At 44.4% G+C, this 19,212-nt stretch overlaps 1 protein-coding gene across 1 annotated transcript in view; it reads left to right on the forward strand.

Moving 5' to 3' along the window:
* LOC311160542 (tumor protein D52-like) overlaps positions 1-4,927 on the forward strand; it is a gene marked incomplete at its 5' end in the record, with an annotated part of 123,690 nt that extends 118,763 nt beyond the window's left edge. The window contains one exon of the mRNA XM_084217412.1: positions 4,613-4,927. Within this exon, the coding sequence (XP_084073538.1) occupies positions 4,613-4,766 (154 nt within the window). The 3' untranslated portion in view covers positions 4,767-4,927. The remainder of the gene's footprint in view (positions 1-4,612) is intronic.
* Between the last annotated feature and the right edge of the window lie 14,285 nt (positions 4,928-19,212).

The raw sequence follows: 19,212 nt of genomic DNA on the forward strand, positions 1-19,212 counted from the left end.
AACTTGAGTAGTTTTAATAGAAATAGGACTGCTGGCTAATTTGTGATCACATGCAGCTTTAAACACTGGATAGTTTAACAAAATGCTTTAATGTCTACAGCTATAATTTTAGAGTTTGAATCAAGTTCTTAATGCCATGTAGTAATAAGGATGCTTCCTTTGCATGTAAAATTGCACACCTGCAAAACTACTGTCCCATTTTCTTGGCCAAAATTGGTATAATTAGGATCCTCACTTTTAGTTATAGCCTCCTTGTTTTAACATGCTCATTGCTTTCCAAGGCAGCTCCATTTGTATACCTTTGGCTGTTACCTGGAATGACTTTCAAGTTAAAAAAATATTTCCCCCCCCCATCATTCTTAATTAGCAAGAGCTGAAATATGTCATTTCATATCCTCCCCCTCCAGTTTTATTATGTAAAAATATTGGGGTTTTTTGTTTCTTCATATATCTTTCACATAGTAAAATTACTTTAAAATGACAAGTTTAAAATCTTGACTGAAGAGTTTGGGGAGTTTTGGCTAAACCTTTTAATTTACCATTAAGATTTTGAGAGATTTAAAGCTTCAACGCAAAAGTGAAAGGATCAGCGCGGAGACCAAATTGCAATAAAAGTGATAGTCAGAAGGAAGCTTCCAAGTCGCTTGAGTCTGCAAGTGCTCACTGTTCTACTCATATGATTAGCAAAGAGAAGACCTACTTTTTGTAAGTTAAGACACAGTAGTTCGATATTTTGCATGCAAAGATAATAGGCATTGTTTTTAATGTAGCAACAGGACATAAACTTTAATTTTTGTATTTGTTTTTAAAATTTCTTTAGCACCATTAGCAAGGCCGTGCTGTGTGTTTTCTCTGTCCTCTTATATTCTGTGTTGCATTGGTGATGTGTGGTTGCACAGACTTGGAATTCAAATAAGAAAAAGGATTTTCATTTGATTCTTTTCTAGTTCTTTTCCAAGACAGTTCAAGAATTACAAAAAGCACTGAAATAGTTATTTGGGTTGCCTCTAACTTAACTAAACATCATCTTCTGGAAGTGGATGTTTGAGGGAAGGTACACATTGTACCTAGTGCTTTGCCCACTCCAGAAGAGTTGGAGAGAAGCCTGCAGGTACACATTTAAAACAGAGAAAGCTTTTTAGGGGCCCCGTGTTCCTTGCTTGAAGTTCAGCCCAAGGTTTCTGATGGTGCTTCAGTGGGTGCTGTGGACACTGGCTTGAAAAGGGGTCATGGCTCAGCAACAGCAGCTGCTGGATTCCCACCTCTGAATGTGAGTGTTAGGTGGGGTCCTTCCATTCAAAACTGGGGTTTCCAAAGGCTTTAAATTCATACCTATTGTAAATAAATTCTGTGGAAGTGGATCAAGCTTTTGGTCTACTTGCAAAATAATTTTTTTAAGTTCTAGAGAAATTCTTACACCTTCATTTATTAATGTAACTAAACGCCTTTGTCTACTTCTCAGTGAATTTAATACTCTTACCTGGCAATAGGAAGTGGTATGCGGAAAACGGGGAATCCTTGAGAAAAACAGAGCTTGGAGGTTGGGTGAAGGTCAGTGGTACCTGCTGATGGTCACTGGATAAGGTGATTTTGAAAATCAGCATTGTTACTTAAAAATAAAGCAAGTCCTTTTCAAAGTGGAGTAAGTAGATGGTTTCTTTCCTTTTACACTGGTGTCCTGCGTCTCCTAAGCCAATATTCCTGAAAATAATAAAAATAAAATGTCTGCTTTGTTTCTGGGTCCTGCTTCAAGCTTCTGCTTTAACCATAGGATAGTTTTATCTGTTTACAGATAAATACCTTTGTGGATAGAATATGATTGCTATACATAGAGCAACCTATCATTTCCTCTTACTCTAAAATGTGGTGGATAGACCGTCACTGCATGTTGTGTTCATGTTTCTGCTTTTTCTACATCATCCACATACTCTTGAAGCGTTTTAGCTGTAGGGAACATCTGTCACAAACCCAAATGTTTATATTCATATAAATTGGCCGTTTTGTCAGCTCCTCAAAGAGATGTTCATCTTGATCTTTTTGTAAGCAGATGTGCTGTGACTGGAAAAGCTTCTTTAATGATTAAGTATGATTAAAGTATCTGGAATCTCTTCCAGTTACTGAAGCAGCATTGAAGATTGTGATTCTTCTTACAAAAATACAATTGCTTGGATTTTGCATTACAAATGTATGCTAAAGTCATGTCTGCAAATCAGAGCAAAGTTCTCTGTAGACTGTACAGTGAGCAGAGCTAAAAACTGGGGCAGTTGTGCTTAAGATTATTTATTTGTTTATTTTCTGTAAAATTGTATGCATTAATCATGAGAAATCCAGTTTCTTCACAGATTTTCCATATGAACTTCCCTGGTGATAAATAGTGCTTTTAAAGGCTTGATTAGGAAAAAATTAGTTTCATGTATTCACTTGTAGAGCATCACGGTAGTCAATCAACCTTCCCAAAAGGAACTGATGCATGATGAAAGTAATATTTTGTATTTCACTTGCAAAGATGGAGATCAATATCTCTCCCACTGCGGGCTGTCAAATAGAGAAAGGACTTCTAATTCAATTTAAACCTCATTCAGTTCAATCTCTGTAGGAATGTGTTGGACCCTGAAGGTAGTGTTCTCAATAGCTTCCTGCTGTAGGTTACTGGTGAGCTGCTTTTCCTGTAGGAGGAAAGAGAGAAGAAAAAGGCAGAGGGATGACTGGTCTTTAAAAATTTGTTACAGAACCACTAGTGTTAGTCTTAAGTTTTATTAGATTTAAAATATATTAAGATTTTTTAAGGCAGCACAGAGTGCTGTAGTTCAGAGTTTAGTGACAGGTTTTAATAGTTTTATGCAGTCTTTAAAGTGATGTTTTCCTTTTCTTGGCTCTACTGTATATAGTATAGTTTCCTAGATTTCTATGCAATTTGCCTATGTTTTCAGTGCTTTTTTGTCACATGCTTTGCATTTATCCCTTATTTTCTGTTTTTCCAAGCCTCCTATTTTTTCATTAAAAGGTATCTGCACCTTCTTTTCTATTTTCAATGCACCGTTTCTCCCTCTCAGATTGTTTTCTCTCCCTCTTATTTTGCCCTTTCTCAACCCCCCCCCCCACACACACATTGATAAAGGCAGTAAGGTCTGCTGTATTATGCTGAAGATATTGTTAGAGATCAGGATAATTTTATGGTTAGAGGCAAAGGCAACCCATCTAGCTGGCAGCTGTCAGTAAGGTGAAGGTTTGGTTCATGCTACAGAATTTTCTGGGAATTTCTCCCATATACCCAAATGGCTAAAACTACGAGTCAGCTGATCTTCATTTAAGATACTTCAATGAGGAGCTTTCCTTTTCATTCTCCTTCTTATCCCAAAACTTTTTTGGGGACCTCTCCTCTCAATAAGCCTAATGAATTGTGGAAGATATCCACTTTAAGGTTTTATGTACTGTCTTTTGATTTCAGCAACACTGAAATGCTACACATTAGGTTTTTAAATAATTCTCATCAGTTGTGAAACTGTTCTGTTTTGAAATGCATGTATTTCACAGAGAAAAGGAGAGAATTGATCCCTTCCAGCTATTTAGGTGACAACCAAACACAAGCTGTGCTCTGTCTTTGGTAGCTGTGCCATACTCTTCACTGCAGCAGTGGATGCAGAGATGGAAATGGTGCAGCCAGGCTTCCCTATTACATTTTTTTCTGTTGGTAACTGAAGAATGTTTCAAACTTTCTCATGCTTTTGCTCAAGGTAGTCAAGCTTGCTTCATCTTCAGCTCTTTATGCTTTGAAAGGAAAAAAGAAAGTGCAACTTGAACTTTGAAAAAAAATTAGTTCTCAATTTTATTGCTGAACTTCCATCAGTAGCTCTCCAGGTGCATTATAAAACCTGCTTGTATTTTAAATATCTTCACTAATTTGGCATTGCCATCTTAACACAGGGTCTGTTTTAAAAACACATTGAACACTCACATCTTTTGACTTAAAAGGAAAAGGAAAGAAAAAAAGAGAGCATAAAACAATAAAACCCAAGCCTGTAGGCAGAATGTTTCATTACAATAGTTGTGGGGTTTCTTTTTAATTATATGTAATAAAAAACTTGCAGATGATGCCCACTCTTTGGATGGGGGGATAAGACAAGAAAAGTTCCTTGCCTGAGGCCTAGGGTTGGAAATATAAACCATAGTTAGCTGGCATTGTACTTTTTGATAATAGCAATGTCACCAGTGATGTAATGATGACTTTTCCTCCCCTTTGATGATATGTTGTCCTGCAGATAATTATTGGCATGATGGCAGATGATACACTAAAATATTTTGTTGGAAGACGCAAACAGTTTCCCATATAATAAACTGCTTTTTTGTAGAGTCTGCATTCCCACAGTGGGATTTGGTGGTGTCTATTCTTTATGGGCAGGATTGTATCAGCAGGGACTTGCTCTGTGGTGGTACGGAGTGTGTCCCAGCAGTTCCAGAGCTGATGACATTACAACAGGATTGGACTTCATTGCAGCGCTTGGTTTTCTGTGGGGCTGCTACTTAGACCTGCAGACAGGAGAGAGCCTTAGGAAATGCAAGACCAGTGTTTAACAAAACTTACCTTCTTCCTCCTCTCCCCTTTTCTTAACAGAAAATATCAGAGAGGCACCCGGGTACGCCTGAGACTTCTGGATCTCGAACTGACGTCCAGGTTTTTGGGGGCAGCCAGTGACACGACATTGCTGGAAGCTGATGCAGTGCTTTTGGGACTTGCAGAGAGCAAGCAAACAAAGCAAAAGGAGTAAATTTACTGCAAAGAGATGCACTTTGTGCTATATAAAACTTATTACATCAATTAAATGCTTCCTCAGGAAATAAATGAAAACTTTCTGTCCACTTAGTCATGTAAAAAATTAGATCAATAAAATACAATAAACACATTGTACCTAATTCTTGCTCCATTTTTATTCACTCATCTATCTAGCTCTTTGCCTTTAGATTTAAAGGTGAAGTTTAACTGAATGTGTTCGTATTCTTGTATAAAGAATTTCAGAGTCCATCATTCTATCCCAAAGGAATGTTGATTTTCCACAGAGGAAGTCCAAAGCTTGCTGTCGTGGTGCTGCTTTTAGGATGGTGTTTCATACAGAACAACATCAAGGGTTTCTGATTTTCAAGTTGTAGTGCAGGCTGGTTTGCTGCTATACTGGGTTTACTATCTCTTGCAGTACATCAAACTTTTATCTCCATCTGCAAGAGGAACTAGAGATTATTCTTGGCTTTAATCAGAGCTCCCATTTCCAATGCATGTGAGTAAATTTTCTCTGGTGGTTCATAAAAATGGAAAGAAGCTGTTTCAAAGTACAGTTGGCCAAGCGTAGGTCTTGGTTTTCTGTAAATATATTTAAGATAAATATAGTGGGTGTTTGAACATAAAACCAAAGAATCATGCTATGGTATTTCCTATATAGAGGTTTGGTTATCAAAGAACACGTCTTTTGATTTCTGATATATCCAAGCCTGAATTTGCACAGTCATTTGTGATCTGCATAGTGCCTAGCAGGTGTGCTGAGTGAACATGAAATTTGCCATTCCTACCACTGAATTACAAAAGAAAGCCCTTAAAATATTTTCCCCAATTGTTGGAATAAAATGAGATTTGTTAAGGTAGTGTACCCTGTTTGTCTGCAGTGACTGTCTAGTGACAATGTGTTTCTTTTATATGTATGCTATTCAGCAGATTGCACAAAATTCATCAAAACACACACTGTGAGCATGTATTACCCAAATCCACAGACAGCTCATCTTTCTGCTGGAGCAGGCCACGTGAGCAGTGATGGAGCCACTGAAGGATGGTGTAGCTCCTTCTGCCTCTCATGGCTGGGTACACAGATGTCTCAGAGGGAACGGGAGGTAAGGGATCCCTAAAGAAGCAGGGTACCAGAGAGCCAGTTCCAGGCTGCCACAGCTGACACATGCCTTTCCTTTGCCTTCATCTGAGAGGTGTTTGGATGAGATGGCATCAGTGCAGAAATGGGGAGCAGTTCTGTTAGATCACAGCTGGCTGGGGGGTCAGGTTGCCACCCAAGCTCTGCAAGTCTTCATATGGTCCAACAAAATTTGTTTAGCACAGTATACAAAAGATTTAACCTGTTTATAGGTTAACCATTGTCAATTCTTTTTTAAAGGTTTTTGTATTTTTTAAACATATAAAAAAGGAAGCTGAAGTGCCTTTTTAGCTGTATGCACAGTGGTTTGATTGTTTCTTACACCTCTGGCTAAAAGAAAAACCTTTGACCAAATAAACAGAAGAAAACTAATTTCCTACCTTTGCCCTCTCATAACTCTGAAACAAGAGGTCCAGTGCAGACACAATCAGAGAATTATTAAGGTTGAAAAAGATCTCCATGATCATAGAGTCCAGCTGTTAACCCACCACTGCCATCTTCACCACTAAACCATGTCCTTCAGTGCCACATCTACAAATGTTTTGAACACTTCCAGAGGTAGTGGTTCCGCCACCTGTCTGGGCAGCCTGTTCCAATGCCTGACATCAATTGATATGGGAAGTTTTCAAGATACATCTCATCATGATCTGTCAAGAAGAATATTTTTACTATAATTTATATTTACCAAAATACTAGGAGGAATCACACAGTGATTCTGAACATGCCCATTCTGAAGGAATGGGCGTGTTTCAGCAGATCCTTTTATAGTTTTGCAAACTGAAATTTTGTTTTTGAAATCAGTATGGATCCAAGCAAGAGAGAGGAAACAAGCAATGTGAGCTTATTTTGTTGTTTAATTTGCTCATTCATCTCGGTGATCTTAATTAGGGGATTTTGAACATGAGTTTCATTGGGTGTTAGCCTCCAGGTAAAGAGTTATGCTATCACTAGAGATAGGAAAAGAAGGCCTTTTAAGAAGCCAGGAGGGATTTAAAATATCAAAGAAATCCTGTCTGTTGAAAGTAACTCATCCTACACGCTTGATCAACCTTCAATAAAAGTGATTTGGGAGGAAGTATATGTGTTAATGTTTTGGGGCAGAGTAAGAGTTATTTCACTGTAGGGTAACAGATAGTGATTTTATCCAACCTTCCTCTGGATAACCTTTAGAGAATTAGCTCTTGGAGGCTGCAGTGGTCACTATTTCAAATCCAGTTTAGTGTTCTCTTTGGAAACCCAAGGGTTGACATAAACTGACCCAGTCACACAAATTGCAGGGTTGAACCTCCCATGGCTTTAGGCTGCTGCTTGTCTTTGTGGCCTTTGGTGAACCAGTTGTTGTCCTAGTTTTTGGAGGAGTCTCTGTTTGGGGTAGCCTGTGCCCATTGCACGTTGCCTCAGTTCTGCACAACTCCCAAAGGCAGAGTTGCAAAGACAGAGCAGGGAATTCTGAAATGTCTTTGTGGTGGGCTGTTGCAATTGCATTTCATAGCTGTGATACCTGCATATACCAAGAATATGTGGAGACTGCATGTCCTTAACACAGAGTAAGAAACCACCAGCATTCATTACTGAACAGCCACAATGGCACAGTTGCATGACCTCTGTCTATAAGACTATTCTTATTTTTAACTCCAGTATTTTATCAGAGTAGAAATTGATAATGCAAGCAAGTATTTCTAGGACCATCCATACAGAAAAATAAACGAGGACTCTTTTCTGCTGGTTGCTTCCTATTCCCAGGAATTCCCTTTTTTCTTCATGGCCACATTCTTTTTTGCTCCTCTCTGCATTTTCTGCTGTCATATGTGCACAAATGTTTGTACAAGAGTCATGCACAGTGAAATCTCCTTGTCCACATGCTGCAGATCCCTGAGTGGCCTTGCGTTTGTCTTGGTTTGGGCAGTGGTATCACTCTGAATTTTTGTTTGGAGGTCATTCTTGTTTCAGGTAAGAGGATAACATGAAGAACGTGTTAAAGCCAGCCAGCAGCTCCTGTGGCCCTGTGCCCAGCCCAAGCACCTCCTGGAGTACTCTTCTCGCTATATATACTACATGTACTTCTAATGTGAACCAAATGAATGCTACTTATACATATCAGGATTCCAGCTGTAAGTGGAAATGCATCATTTTGCTGAGAATCCTGAGGGCAGTATGAACCAAGTTCTGTGACTGTGTTTGTCTGACTGCCAAGATCAGGAACTTCTCTATGTGCCATGCTGCATTTTCTTCTAAATTTTGTAATTTTGTCTTACTCTGAAGCACAGACGAGCAAAGTTCATTACTAAAATCGTAAGGATTTCTTCTCTCACCTTTTTTTGATTATGCAACTGAGAAGACATTTGTTTCATCATCTGTTTTTCAGACATTTGGGTTTTTTCCCTGTAACAGTCTTGAGTTTTGAAAGTGTTGAATGGGTTTTCTTTTGCTCTTTTTTTCAGGTAACAACACAAATCCCACTTCATTAGCAGATACTGAGTTTTCATTTTCCTCTATCGTATTCTGCTTTGCATGCTGCCCACATCTCTTAGTTGATAAATTTCTCACTTAGATTTGGATGAGCATGACAGATTCACTTCAGGTAGTTGTAATTCATGCTTGGTGTAAAATTTGCACCTGGTATTGAAATGCTGAGTGCTCAGAGAGCATCATGAAATGCATCTTCAGCAGAGAGAGAAGGAGGCTGCTGCCATCCCGGCCTTGCCTCCTCACTTGGTTGGGAACTCTGTGGGTGACTCTGGTGGGCAGGCTCAAATCTTCCCTTCTGCACAAGCAAGGAATATTTTCATGTGTTCTGCTAGGAGGACACTTACCTTTTCTAGACCTGTAGCTGAAGAGCTTGTGAGCTTCACCCTAACCCACTTCCACTTCTCACTCCACACTTGTGCCTGAATGGCCGTAGCGCTTTCTGGGTTTACAGATGTAGTTATAAGCTAAGTTAGCTTTGAAAAAAACTGAATCAAAACTTGCTTGGGTTTTAGCTGAAGCAATAATTTCTCTTTCGTGTTTATTCTGGTCCTGTTTTGAAGGCTTTAAAAAATTGTCCTACAATCCTATCCTTTATTTTATGAACAGAGCATTAAAACACTTCTACATACTTGGAAAGCAAAGTGTCTTTATCTTGATGTGGAGTGGGAAGAAAAATGATCAATGTTCAATGTTCCTTTGATGACTGATGTGCTATAACAAGACCTGGTAAAGCCTCCTAGGCTTGTCTGCCCTTTCATATTCCAGGCCTTTAAGTGATGAGATGGGAAGAAAGGGAAAGACTGAGGAAATCAGGCCTGCCTATTGAAAACAAATTAGCATCTTGCCACCAAAGCTTTGGCACTGAGCTCATTTCTAAGAAAAAGAACACTTCACATTTTACTTTCCTTTAGGGCATTCTGGAAAGTTTGGGTTCCTCCTCATTTCTTAATACTGTCACATTTATAAATCAGGCAAATTATTGTTCAAGCTCTTTATTCTTTTTCTGGCAGTGTTAATCCCATATGCTGGGAAAGCTATTCCAGTCTTCTGCTTTGGCTAGAGAGAGCATTTCTGCTAGATACAAGCATGCACTCTATATGCATTTTTTTAGTACATTATACATTCTGGGGAAGCGTTTATCGCATATGAAAGGTCTAGACTGCCCAAATGGGGCTATTACATTGTCATCTGGCCATAACCCAAAACAAATATTATCCCTGGTATGACTGCATTAGACTAACATGAGTAAGATCTTAAACACCTCTAAGTGTTCTTGTTGCCTTCTTGGCTGTGCCTCCTTCAGTCAGAGTTAAGCCCTGATGCACTCACTGCACGCTGGCTCTAATGAGGATATCTGCCACGTGTTAACTTCTGTCTGCAGCAGGCTGCATGTCAGGAGCAGCCAAAAGTTACACTTCCCAACTGGGTCAAGGGATCCAAAGCATCCTTGGAATATGTTCTGCAGTCACTCTGTAGCTTTGGGTTAGTTTCTGAAAGTGGTGGCATATATAAATTGCTTTAAAATGTTGACTGTCAAAGTAGTAAACTGGGTCTTTTTTCTCCCATCTTATCAGAAATCAAAGGAATACTGAATATCAGCTCTGTTAATGTCTTTCACACAACAGCAGCTCCGCTGGTTGGATCTTTGCACATCTTCTCAAGCTTAAACCTGGTTTGTGTTTAAGACATGACACATATGGGAACTGAAGTGTTATTTCACTGACTCAGTCCAGTAGCACAGGGAAGAAATTTAAGGGCTTCTATATACTTCTCTTCCCAGGGAGAAGAGTTGTTCAATTCTTCTCAAAATGACTCCACTGAATACAAATAAACCCCAAAACTAATTGAAGGCCACAGTCTGATATGCCAATTACCAAAACATACAAACAAACACCTTAGAGGAGAGAGTTTGTATACATCCTGACCTGCCTCACAAATGAGAGTCTGGGCACCGTATTGGACATCTTTGGATGGTCATGGTGACTGAGACAGAGAGGTGCCTGAGCACTGGAGGAAAGAAAATATCACTGCTATCTTCAAAAATGGCCCGAAGGAGGACACCACTGGTGCCCAGTGCCAAGGTCATGGGTACACACTGAAACACAGGACGTTCCCTCTGAGCATTAGAAAGCAGTTTTACACTGTGATGGTGACTGAGCACTGGCACAAGTTGCCCAGAGAGGTTGTGGAGTCTCCACCTGTGGAAATAGTGAAAAAAAGTCTGGACATTGTCCTGGGCAACAAGGACCATGGAGCCCTGTTTGACCAAGGAGGAATGACCAGATAACCTCGAGAGTCCATTTCAACCTGTACTGTTCTGTTTTAATCTGATTCTGCTTTCATCTTACTTGGCCACTCTGAACACTGCTTCTTTTAGTTTCTCTAACTTTTTGAAAGCTTGGAGCTCCTGAATACCCTGACCTAGAGATGATTTGCTGCTGAGCTAGGAGGGTACAATCTTCTCTTTGGGATCCAGTAGTCAGAAGACAGCAGGGCATTGGTGTTCTCCAGAAGTAGGAAAGGTGGAAATCAGTACCTTCTGTGTATCCTTGAGGCTAGTTTGCCCTTTGTTTGGCATGGCCTTCCCTGCAGTCTAAGCGAGACTGTGGCTACTGCCTATGGCTGCTGCCCTCTCCCACTTCCAGCAAAGGTGTGGTTCCTCCTTCTTTATTCCTACTGTATGCATGGGCAAACTGAGGATAAGCTCAGTGAGACACATTTCTGTGGGTCCAGGCTCTTGTACAGTGTGAAAAGGATGTCCATGCCAGCTCAGAGTTCGGTGCCAGCCACGCCAAGGTAATGGGCAATGTTGTCAGTGTGGCTGGCAGAAGTATCTGGCAGCTGTCCTTCAAGGAGGGTTGGGCTATGTATGTAAATGTCCTCTCCTGGTAATCACTGGCTACCTCCAGCCTAGCCTGTCTGCCAAAGCCCTGGCCTGTGGCAGGTTGGCTTGGGTCTAGCTGTTAAATTGCTTGACCCAGAGAAGGATGTTTGAATATGCCATGGTTTGTTTAGGTTCACCTAAGAGCAGGTGCTGATGTGTGATTTCATTACCTCTTGGGGGCCAGGCTTTGCTCTAATTGCCTGAGGGTCTCACGCACTGATCTGGGCTCCTGTTTGCCCTAGAAGATCACTGCTAAATTCACAGTGGTGTTTGGTTCTTCAGCGCGCTCAGGGAGGATGTGCAGCCGCGGAGCGGGGTTTGGTTCTTCAGTGTGCTCAGGGAGGATGTGCAGCCCCGGAGCGGGGGTTTGGTTCTTCAGCGTGTTCAGGGAGGATGTGCAACCCCGGAGCGGGGTTTGGTTCTTCAGCGTGCTCAGGGAGGATGTGCAGCCCCGGAGCGGGGTTTGCCTCTGCCGGGCGGGCAGGGGAGGCGCGGCCGGGAGCCGGCACAGACAGGCAGCTCGAGCTGTGAAAGAGCAGCGTCAGCTCAAAATCTTTGCCGTGCCCTTTGCACCTCGGGCTGTGGCATCTTCGCACACGCTCCATCACCGGGGAGCTGAAGTTTCATTTACCGACTGAACGACTCTGAAAAAGGTCCTCCCCGTCCCAATTAGCGCTGCCGGCCGCCCGCCCCAGCGCGGGTTAAGCGGAGCCGCCCGCCCGGGCGCGGGGCTGCGGCAGCGCGGAGCCGGCGGCGCGCTGGGGGGCTCCGGGCGCCCGACCCTTTCAAGCGCTGCGGCGCGCCGGGTTCTTGTGTGAAAAACAAGGGGCACAATGCTGGAGTCGTAACCTCCTCACCCCTGACGGCATGGGAAAGTGCACTCCTCAGCTGTTGGGTATAGAAAAGCTGCTGCAGGCATGAGAAATGTTCATAAAAATGCCGTTTAGAGCCTGCCCTTCTACTCTGCACATGTCATCTTGCCTATCAAGCTGCCTAATTGGAAAATTAGGCTGGCCTTAATTTAGAGATCTAAAAGTTCATGCCAATAATTTCCCAGAGACTCTTTTCCCCCCAATTATTATTATAAGTGGTTTCAGCACATTGGAAATCTTTACTGAAAAAGAAAAAAAAATACACCCGGGAAGAGCAGATCTTACATTTCAGAGACATTCTCTGACTTCTATGTGTGAAATTGTATTGTTGTGCATCCTGTGAATGATCACTCGGAGATGAATGTGAGCCCCTGGTGTTTTCCATGCATCATTCCTTATTTGACTGAACACAAAGATCTCATCGTACTTTAATTTGCAGCATGTTATAATCTTATTTTGGAGCTTAATACACCTGCTATTTTCTATCTGGCGAGGCTCTGAAAGCAGCAGTAAGCAGAAGCTGCCTCGCAGCTGTAAACATTTACCCCTCAGGGTCATGCATCTGTGGGCACCACTGATCCCCAGTCATCTAAGGAGACCTGAGATGGTGTGAGGGATCAGGCCGGCTCCTTGGATACTCCCTGCCTTTGGTCAGGGCTCAGCCTTGCAGCTGGGCACATCCAGGAGGCTGCACTCTCTGCCTTGGGGGTCTCTGCTGTGAACTGAGTTTAGGTGATGTGGTGGAGGTTTCCTCTCTGATTCCGGACACTGCCCGTCTGAGATCCCAGATGGGAGAAAGGCAGTGGTGACCAGGCACATCCGGCTGCCTGGTTTATCCTCAGCTGCTAGGACGAGGAGGAAGGATTTCTGCTGACTCCTGCTTGTGCCCTGTGGCAGGAGCTGTGCTCTGCTGCCGGCTGGGCAAGGGCTCACACAGGCAGGATGGCCGAGTGCCTCTGCTGCTGCTGCCGTTCGCGCGAGCGGTTGGCCGTGTTGGAAGCTGGATGGTCTGACCAAACCTCTCACCGTGTCTCCTGGCAGTGATGAGAGTGGCTGATGTGTACAGCAAGGGCTAAAGCATGATGACTTGATAAATCTGGTAGTGCTCCAGATTTTTGTCCTTTTGCTGAAAGCTGCACACTGGAAGCATGGGAGCAGGAGAGGCCCATACCTAAGATGATTTCCAAGGTCAATATTGACATAGATGCAGTGTGCTAAGGCCATGGACTCATCCTCCCTGGGTCCTGCTAAGCCATTTGGAGAGGCTGCTTCTCTTGCACAGCTACTCTGCTACTTCCCACCCAAGAAACTCACTCCCAGGTGAGTTCCCAAACAATTTTGACCCTGCTGTTTGTTCAATCTAAGTCTTGTTCATTGTTATGATTGCTTGTTTGGGAAGATGTGCTTATAGGGACAGGGGTGAGGAGATGGAGGGAAGGAGGGTGTCTGGGACAAGTTGGGGTCATTGCCTTTCCATCTCCAGGAGAAGAGCACTACTGATCACTGGGGCAAGAGGATGCCCATGGGGGAGACTACTAGGCACAAGTTAGGGGCAGGATGCAAGCCCAGGATCAGGGTTTGTGAGGTTCAGCTATTCTCTTGGTGCAGCAGGCCATGCATGTGAGCAGGACCCCAGTTTCATCTCCCCTTAAAACTGTAACCACACAGGCTGGGCTGAGATCTAATGTTGATGCAGAAAGCACAGTTCACCTAGAGAATTCCTATAGGTGAAACCCAAAACATCAGGATAAAGAAATCACAGAGAACAATGTGAAAACAAAGCAAACAAAACTCCTGCTCATCTTGGGCTCTGTCCACCCTCCCTGCAGGAATATAGCATTGCATGGGAAGTCTTCTGATGATAAAGCACCCAAGCTTTCCTGAGAGCATCATTACCATTTCCCTCTTGCTGGAGGGCAAAACCAGTCCAAGATGGGACACACAGACCAAGAGACCCTGTATTCATGACCAAAAAGTGCTCTTTCTGTTCCACATTTATTGAGAGGTTTTGAAAGGGCAGGAGGTCTTCCCGGAGCAGGGCTGAGTCTCAGATGAGTGAAACTGGGCAGAGCAGGAGCTTGTGCAAGCCTGAGAGGTGTACAGTGTACAGTCAAGAGTACAAACATACATGTGTGCTGAGGGGATAAAACAGGCCATAAAAGGCTTCTTTCTTTCTTCCATTTACACAGAGACACAAAAGCTGCTGCTGACCCTCTGCAACAGTGCCTCTGGCAGGGCCTTACTGCATCTCTTGTCTGTGCTGGGAAGGCCCAGAGCTCAGCTGAGCCCCTCCTGTCAAAGGGTCAGTTTCAATGTCTCCAACCTTACTCTGGGTGCCTTGTTTGCTGGCAGCAGTGAGGACTGCAGGCTGGAAGGGCAGCAGGCACCTTGGTGCAAACCACATCGTGCCTTGTGAGCCCTGAAGATGGGCAGCTGGGGAGGCCCTTTTCCCAGTCCTCAGTCCCAGCTCACCTGCTCTTTACAGTTGTACAAACATATTGCCCAATTTGGCAGGACAGGGGGCTTGGGGGCCAGCCCTGCCAGGGATGTGCCCTCTGGACTGCCTTTCCTCTAGGCAGGCCCACACTGCACCAGTGTGAGGTTAATGGGAGTTATCCTCCCTGCCCTCTGCTGCTTACAATGGAAATCAGTTCAACGGGATGAAAGGTTGATGGTGGGAAAGCATGTCAGAAAACACAATGCAGAGAACACAACTCTTGGGAGAGAGCTCTTTGTTTTGTTATTTGAAAGGGCTCAGGATTTAGTCAAGGGGGTGTAGTTATAATTTACTTTAAGGGATGCTGACAACTGCATTTGTCAAGTCAGATTATGGTCATACTGTCATAAAGGATCACTCTGTTGTTTTACTGCTAGTGTATAGATGCATAAGTACTTTGGACCTCAATGAGGACAAAATATGGCTCTGATGTGTGAAAACCCATACTGCTGCCTAAATTTCTGTGCTGCTCCATGGCCCTTGGTTGTGATAGGACTAATCAGTGCATACTTTTGAGCACTTGAATGAATTTTAAGTCTTTGTAGATCTGAAATAGCTTCACCTTCTGACAATCACACTCTTAATTACTAAATGTAGTCAGACTGAATGGGATATACCTAGACATTTTCCAACATATGTGAGCTCAAGAGATCAGGCTGACATGGGCACCTTGATGTGCCCATACATTCTGAAGTAGGTAGTTATTTAGCAAAGTGACCTTGTGCCCCTAAGCTTCAGTTTTGCTGTCCATTATCATGCCTCTCCCACCAATTTATGCTACTGTGCTCACACAGAGCATTACTATTTGCCATCTCTTCTCTGTTTTTCTATTCATTTTTAAATTTCAGACTCTCAAAGCCTGAGGAATGATCTATGGTGTTTTGGGTTTTTTTAAGTTTTCCTTAGAAAACTGTCACTATTTATATTTCTTATATTTCTTAATCAAATGTTTCCTTTCCACTACAAGGCCTGCATGTTTGAGAAAGCCAAGTACTCCCAAGAGAGCTGCCAGAACTGCAGCCCAGCATGTTTGCTGGGAGGGGATGGTGCTTAGCAAGGGTACAGGTGCTGAGCCACGTGGGACAGCTCTGAACCATATCAAGCTCCTGAGATGAAACACAGCCCCTCTGAGGCTGTGCACCAGTGAATGTGGGCAGGCCCCTGCATGAGGCAGGCCCAATTGGAATGTAAATGACAGGATTTTGCTGCAGTTGTCCACACTGAGGTGCTAATGAAGAAACAACTTCATCCTTCTGAGTTTGGTGTTGTGTTTGTGTCAGGTCCCTTGGCATCCCTTCTCTTCGTGGGAAAACAGGGGTGAGGAACTGCATCTATGCACGGGTGGACAGCTGCCTGGGATGGTTTTTTTCTTTTCACATTACTTTACAAATAGCCCTTTCCCTTCTGCCTCACGTTTGCTATTCTTCATGCTGCGCTCCAGGAAAGAAGCACTTGAGCTTAGGAGAGTTCAGTCTTTCCACACTGAAAGTTATTCTGAATTAATTATTGTTTTGCATGAGGATGTGTGTGCATTAAAACACCCTTCCCCCAGCCAGCTAGAAGGGGATGTTGGCAGTGTACATCTCTCTCATCCAGCATGGGCTGTGGGTACTCACTGGGTACTCATCTGAACTGAGGTCCTTTGGCTTTGTAAAAATCAGGTTTAACTGGCAAGCCCTGAGTTTATGAGATGATGCTGTGTTTTCAGTATAGAAATACTCCAATTTTGAGTCCAGCCTTTCCTTTAATTCCTGAAAAAAGTGTCCATGCCAGGGGGCTCAGGTAGGCTTGGTCACTGAAGCTGGCTCTCCAGCATCCAACTCTCCCCGAAGTCCCAGGCTCACAATCCCTTGAAACTGAAGCTAGGTGAGACCCTGTCGTGCTTGTCCCGGTGCTTTTGCAGCCGGAAGGACACGCTGCCGGCCGAGTGCAGGCTGTGCCAGCCGGCCGTGCCTTGCGGGGCGGTGCGGGTGGCACAGCTGCGCTGCCTGTCCCGCCCGGAGCGGGCCGGCCGCGCACCTCCCGTTAGCCATGTGGCCAGCGCTCAGCCGCGGCCTTGCCCGGCCACATCCGAGCAGCTGACAGCCTGAATAATTTACTGCATGCAAATGGTGGGACCTGCTGGCTCCGGTAGCGCCGGGATCCGATTGCCACAGCCCATTAATCGTAATTGCCGGGCCGCGCTGACAGCAGCGGGGCTTCACCCCGTGCGCCAGCCCGCAGCCGCCGGGAGCGCCGGGGGCCCCTCCGTGGCCTCCCCCGCCAGGGAAGCTGGCATTTTTTCATGCTTTTCTTTTGATTTAATTGAACTGCAAAGCACTGCGGTGTGGCCCCCAGGCCGTGCAGGGAAGCCCCCGTCCCAAGGGAATGCTGTGGCCTCAGAGTCTGATTGTCCCCGGAGGGGCTGGGATGGCTGCCCCAGCGGCGGGCAGGACGCTGGGTATGGAGAAGAGGTTCCCTGGCAAAAATCCCACCGCAGGGATGGGGACAGCAGCCTCACCTTGCTGTGGGGGACTGTCACCCAGGGCCTGCCACTGCCCTGCAATGCAGCGTCTGGCATGGCCAGCATCCTGTTTTACACACCTAAAGCACAGGGGCATCTGCTCCCTGTCTCATCCCTTAGATTTCCTTGCCAGTAAGCTTCTTTATGGCAGCCCAGCTTCTCCTCTTCATTTACCATTTCCAGACTACTTTCCCCACCCTACCATTTCTCAGCTACCCTCTCTGCACTGCTCAGGTATTTTCTCTGCTTCCTAAGTAATCCCGGTTCTTCTGCAAAGCAGGTTTGGTCCTCAGTCTCCTTTACTGACCAGCCAACTCCTTGTGAATGCGCTCGCTTTCAGTTTTGGCTGCTTTTGCCGCGGGGCAGTAGCAGGATGAAGCTCCCAGCACACAGCAGTCACGTTAATTGGAGTGCTTGTAGCTCTGTTTCACCTGTCACAGCATCCTGAGCTCCTGGGAGGATGGGTGGCACGGCTGGCTCAAGGGAAGAGGCAGAAAAGAGGAGAGAAAGCTTTACTCTGTGCCAAAGCCTGGGAGAGCAGGCTAGAAGGAAAGAAGGGGGGAGGCGAGAGGACCGGACAGTGGGGCAGGAGCTCACACGGCCCTGGAGCAAGCCTGGACCTGGGGAAACTCCTTGTCACAACTGGGCACAAAGGAGCAGGGCTGCTTGTTTTGGCCTGCAGTGACACATGATTGTTCTTCAAGTCATCACCTTGTAACTGATGAGTGTGTGAGAGAGCATACCCACAGGAGCAACTGTTGTTTGAGTGGCTGGGGGATGCAGAGCTGGGCGAAAAAAGCCCCTCTGGAAATGGTGTGAGGAGCCTATTTGGCATCTCTGAGTATGTGAGCTATTTCAGGTATGTTTGCTCAGCCTCTCCATTACTTGCCAGCACATGATACAGCTATGCCTGCGTGTGCCTGCAAGCTGTGCACGAGGGAGCCCTGGTGCAGTGAGAAGCAGATTTCCTTTAAAGCTCTCATGATGGACCCCCATGGATAGCAGATGAAAATGAGATATGCTGGGGGTTTGCTGCTCTTGTTGATACAAACTCTTTTTAGTACTTGGGCATTTGAGAAGTGGGAATTATTTTTTTTTTGGTTCCCTTTCTTTATGTACTCTCCAGCACAAATCACAAATAGCACGAGCCCTCCGTTACCCAGCTCCCCTCCCTGTCAATCCATGTGCTTAGAATATGCAGCTGAATCCAGGCAAAAATTTTGGAAAAATCTCTGCTGGAGGGAGGACTTCATCTGATCCCTTCCTTAATTAGAACGTAAGCTTGATTTGTCTGTCTTGAAATGTGAAAGGCATTTGTATGTTAAGCAAATACTTAACAAAGGCTTATTTCAAGCCTGTACAAATGAATGCAGTTCTCCTGCCTACTCAGTTTTCCCAGGAATATGAGCATTGAGGGTGAGATGGAACTGCTTTGTGTCCTTCTGGTGCTGAGAAACAGAGATGACTGGGGGCAGGTGTGATGATGGAGGTCTATGATATTGTTTTATGCTAGGCATTGGGTGTTCTTTCATTGTCAGGGATAACTTTGCCCTCATGCACAGAAGGACTTTGTCCTTCCCCAAAGCCCTGCTGCTCATCATGCCTGGTGGGATTGTTCAAGCTTAGAGGAGCTGTTTCCCATCCCACATGAACACTGGGCACTGGGCTCCAAACTTCCACCTTTTACCAGTTTAGGCCTTCTCAGAAAGCCCCTTCAAATTCCCACTATAATAGGTATGAAAACCTACTGGGGGAAAAAACCCCAAACCACCACCACCACCAAAACAACCAGCTTTTTAAATTCAGTCACCAAATGTCATGGTTTTCCATTGTTTTAATCTGACACAGCTTATTTCTGAGCCATGGATACAGCATGAATTCTCTAGATATCTAGAAATCTCATTCAAAATGCTGGAAAAGTGGACTTCACCTGAGTTTATTCTGCCTTCCTTCATCTCCCACGTCTCTCTTGTGCAGCCAAAGCACAGGAGGATGCTCAGCAGTTCTGCAGGTTCACAGACTGCTAAACACAAATATTTTTTTTGCAAGGACAAATTCACTAAAGAAGTTTTGCTTGG

This window comes from Fringilla coelebs, assembly GCF_963513975.1.
Source record: "Fringilla coelebs genome assembly, chromosome: 1".
Taxonomy (NCBI): Eukaryota; Metazoa; Chordata; class Aves; order Passeriformes; family Fringillidae; genus Fringilla; species Fringilla coelebs.